The sequence below is a fragment of the Nannospalax galili genome, unplaced genomic scaffold (genome assembly GCF_000622305.1).
Source record: "Nannospalax galili isolate Female #2095 unplaced genomic scaffold, S.galili_v1.0 scaffold182, whole genome shotgun sequence".
NCBI classification, from domain to species: Eukaryota; Metazoa; Chordata; class Mammalia; order Rodentia; family Spalacidae; genus Nannospalax; species Nannospalax galili.
In genome coordinates, this window is record NW_008348662.1 from 2287744 (window position 1) to 2292194 (window position 4451).

Here is a 4451-nt window from a genome sequence, read left to right on the forward strand (position 1 = left end):
CCACATTTTCATTATCCACTCATCAATTGAGGGACACCTAGGTTGCTTCCATCTCTTAGCTATTGTGAAAAGAGCAGCAACAAACATGGATGTACAAGTGTCTCTGCAATAGGATGAGTTATTTGGGTATATGCCAAGGAGTGGTATAGCTGGGTCAAATGGTAGGTTCATTTGTAGTTTTTTAAGAGTTCTCCATATGGCCTTCCATAGGGGCTGAACCAGTTTGCAACCCCACCAGCAGTGGATGAGTTGAACACTATTATTTTAATATACTTTAATATTGCCTTAGCTTTCTCTTGACTCAGATTACAGAAAGCAAAATATCCACAGCAGTATATATACGCACACCTTATTTATTTATTTATTTATTTATTTATTTATTTATTTACTTAGTTAGTTGGTTAGTTAGTTAGTTGGTTAGTTAGTTGGTTAGTATAAACTACTCTTGAGCCACATAGTCCCTCTCCCAGATTTTAAGATATCCAAGTTCAGGAGATTATCTTCATTCATTTAAACTTATTTTGTTAGTGCTGACCTACCTAAGGAATTTTTTTTTAAATGCATAAGCCTCCAAATTTTGTATCATGTGTAAGTGAGAAGATGTGAATGAAGTTCATTTAAGTCAGAAAGGGGCTGACAGGATCCTCGTAGCAACTTTCCCCAGAACTCCTGCAGAGACAGGTACCTGAATGTCTTAAAGCCCTGATTAGATGCATATACTTTGCTAACATTATTTTCTGATATTCAAGTCTCACGAAATTCATCAGACTATAAACTGAGTTGCTACCTAAGTATTTTCTTCTTTCTTGATTTGCTGACACCCAGACAAAAAACTCCTGATAAATTGAACACATGTAGCTTTAAAATAAAGTTGTTACAAATCTCAGATTTGCCAGTGCTAGGTACAAGTGTGCTGTCTTTGCTTTTAACACTGTATAGCTTTACCTTTCCACTGACCTCTTTTGTACAGCACTGTGATGGTTTGTTGTTTTAATAGAATCTCTGCATATTTCTCATGGTTTAGATACAGAAGCAAATTCTCTGACCTCTCTCTTTCCCATAATTGATGCTTTTATTATTTTTCACTACAGGATTATCTCAATCTTTAGCCAATCCTCCAGATGGCTTGGATATTGTGCAGCTTGAGGTATGCTATTATGTGGATCTGTGAGATTTGTATTTAGTAGGGGCCTTGAAAGTATCATCACTTAAAACTATTTTAAGATCAGATATTTGGCTGCAGCAGAAAGTTGCTGTTACCTCTTCATGGCTTCATTTAAGATATCCTGAGAACTGAGTTGAAATTCACCACATTGTGTGAGAAGATAATCCAAAGTTCATAAACAGAACAATTTTAGAATTTCAAGCATGCTGTGAAGGAATTCCACTAAATAAAGAATTTATTCTTATTTTCCTCATTTTGCTTTTTAGCACCTGACATATTGTCTAAATCAGTGGGAGGCTCTTTCTAACCAAACTAAGGTAAAAAATCAGGTATGTCTGCTAGTTCCTGCAGTTATATCAGCACACGTTTACACCATAGCTTATATATTTAATAAACACACTCCATTTACTAGAGAATGTTTTATGTATGTATGTGTGCATATAAAATAAAAAATATGGTTTTAGGAAAAATCAAGCGTCTCTAAGGATTATTATAATAATATATAATAAAATCATTTATATGTCATGACATATATTGTATATTATAAATTGATGCACTATGATATAGTAGTTCTCCAACACCATGGATCTCATGCAAAGGATCATGCCTATAGTAACTATAGTAACCACAACAAAAATAATTCAATGGATATAAAGTCTAAGTTAATTGAAAATGCAGAAAGGTGGTCTTGGTGTAGTCCACAATTCTCAGATTAGCCTATCAGTTTTTACCTTGAGTGATAGTTCTTCCTGAGTCACTTCCCCAACCCACAGAAGACCATGCTCCACCCACGGGGAATACCTCACTATTCCCCATATATGCCAGGCCCTTTAAATCTTTGTACGGCCTTTTCCCTGGCTGGAAATGTCTTTGCCTTCCTCATAGGCTATAGTTATAGCCCACGCTCTCAAACTAAGGTTCTAGAGCTCAAAACCCAGCTCTGTTCAACCGTGGCAGTTTCTTAATCACTTCGTGCCTTAGTTTCCTCATCTGTAATTTACTATATATAATTATTGTATTTACTAATATAATTATTGTAACGGCTCCAGTTATTGTGAGGATTGGCTGTTTTAGCATTTATGAAGTGCTTTTAACAGTGTCCACAGCATGGGAAATGACAGTGATTGAAAGCCTCTGGATGCCACTATCCTTTACACTGAGGCTTTGAGGATGTACTCTGCATAAGCAGGGACAGAGGAAGTGGGGCTGTCCCATGTGCAAGTCACAGTATTCAACTGGATTGTGAGGTTTACAAATGCAAGAACTTATTTCAAATGAATTTACATTGACCTTTTTCATTTCCCAAAGCCTGTCATATTCATTATTTCTGATTACAGAAAAGTGAGGGGTGGCTCAGTGAACAAAAATACCAGTATTTTGAAACTATGAATGGAGAGGGTGTGGCTCTTCCTAGCCTCTCTGTTCCACCCACGTGTGACCTTCAGCATGCTATTTCCTCTCCTAGAGTTCCTACAACTGTCTAGTGTTGGAATGAGTTTCCACTGGTGCTCCAAGTCCACTCTTGTTCTGGTCTTCATAAGAGGCCAGAAAGATTAGTGTCTATAGTGGATTTTTTCTGTTCAGGTGACTCAGTAAGTGGCTATATTCTGCAGCTAATGTCAGCTATGAAATTCTTCAAGTTCTATTTTTCTGGTTACTGGATGAGATCAGAAGAAATTTAGACAGAAAAAGGATAATAGGTTCTTGTAAACAGAGACCCATTTATTCATTCATTCAGAAAAGTTGTCTTTTAAGACCCAGACCACCTGCCAAGTGCTGGTGGATGGAGCTATGACCCAAACAAATACAACTACCTGTGCTTGTGGGATGTGCACTCTAGTTGGGTTACTCATGAAGTGATACATGAGTAAATCTTATACGTGTTTCTTTTTTTCTGAAAAAGAGAAGGATAAATCAAGAAAGGTGCATATGAAATGTGAAGACGTGCAATTAGCACTGGAAAAACAATTTCACAAAAACTTGATTAGAGTGTAGCTTTTTATAACTTAGAGAATTGTTTTTTTCTCCCTAAGACTGAAAAGATGAAAAGAGATCAAGTTTTAAAATGGCAACTTTGTCTTAGATCCTGTGTAAGCTATAGTCCTAACTTTTTATAGTGGAGGAATTCATTTTAGACTGGCTATTTTATTATATTTGAGTACATCCAGTAAAACCCATGGTGAAATTCATACTGAGACCCTCACCAAGTACCTGCTTCAGTAAAATTCCATGTAACTTGCCTCTCAATTCTCTTTCCAGAAAAATCAAGATGTATCCAAAAGGGTGAGTGATTACCCTCAGTGCTTTAACAAATATCATGTACCATGTTTGGAGCAAGTGGCATTTAGCACTAATATCACTTTCCTTTCTACTTAGTTTTTATTTCACTACTCCAGAACTCAGAAGCCGACATATCCAGTTAACACTGGGGTCAGTATCTTATCACAGTCTTCCTTCTGTAGAAACCAATCTCTTCTATGTACCTTTCATTCCTTCTGAATGTATATGTGCATGTAGCCAAGTGGAAGGCAGGGACCCCCTAGACTTATCTGCGTAGTAGCTTCCTAGATGCTTCCTCCAAGGGCAGCAGGAATTGTCTCTTCCCCCTCTGGGATGAGAGTGGTTGGTTGAAGATATATCTGAAATATTAGAGAATAAACTACAAAAAAGGAAAAATAAGAAATATATGTATATATATATATTTAAAATCATGTAGCAAAAGAAGGGTAAATACCATACCCTATTTCATTGCTCCTTATTACCTTCCATTGTAAAACTTCGAAAAGTGCTCTGTGATAATGTAAGATGCTGTCCCCCCTGGTGATCCAGGGATGCCTTCTGTGGCTATGTGGGTATGTATGCATGATGGGAGTAAGGACTATCACTTTCAATTTTGTTTTCAGTTCTGGGGCTCAAACCCAGGGCCTTGTGCATTCTAGATAAATGCCCTATCACTGAGGTAACTCCCCAACTCTTGTTTGATTTGAGACAAATGCTTATTATGTAGTTCAGACTGGACTTGAACTCATAATCCTGCTGTTTCTGCCTCCCTAGTGTTAGGATTACAGTTGGGTGCTCCCAGGCCTAACTAACTTTCTTAAAAATAACTGCAGCCTTGGGAGCAGTTTGTGTAGACGAACTGCAGGGTGGGATTGAAGAAATACTGGCCAAATTACAGAACAGAACTTTTAATTCTGATGCCCTGTCATAGTGACTGAAATTCTACGGCAAGAAGGTCACTTATTTGTATATTTAAGGCTTCTCAAGGTTTCAAGAGGAACCCTTA

The 4451-nt window shown here is 37.3% G+C and overlaps 1 protein-coding gene across 1 annotated transcript in view; it reads left to right on the forward strand.

The window, feature by feature from the left end:
- Nms (neuromedin S) overlaps nucleotides 1-4451 on the forward strand; it is an 11149-nt gene that overhangs the window by 3213 nt on the left and 3485 nt on the right. The window contains exons 2-5 of the mRNA XM_008845913.1: nucleotides 1092-1147; nucleotides 1432-1482; nucleotides 3425-3448; nucleotides 3542-3595. Of these exons, the coding sequence (XP_008844135.1) occupies nucleotides 1092-1147; nucleotides 1432-1482; nucleotides 3425-3448; nucleotides 3542-3595 (185 nt within the window). The remainder of the gene's footprint in view (nucleotides 1-1091; nucleotides 1148-1431; nucleotides 1483-3424; nucleotides 3449-3541; nucleotides 3596-4451) is intronic.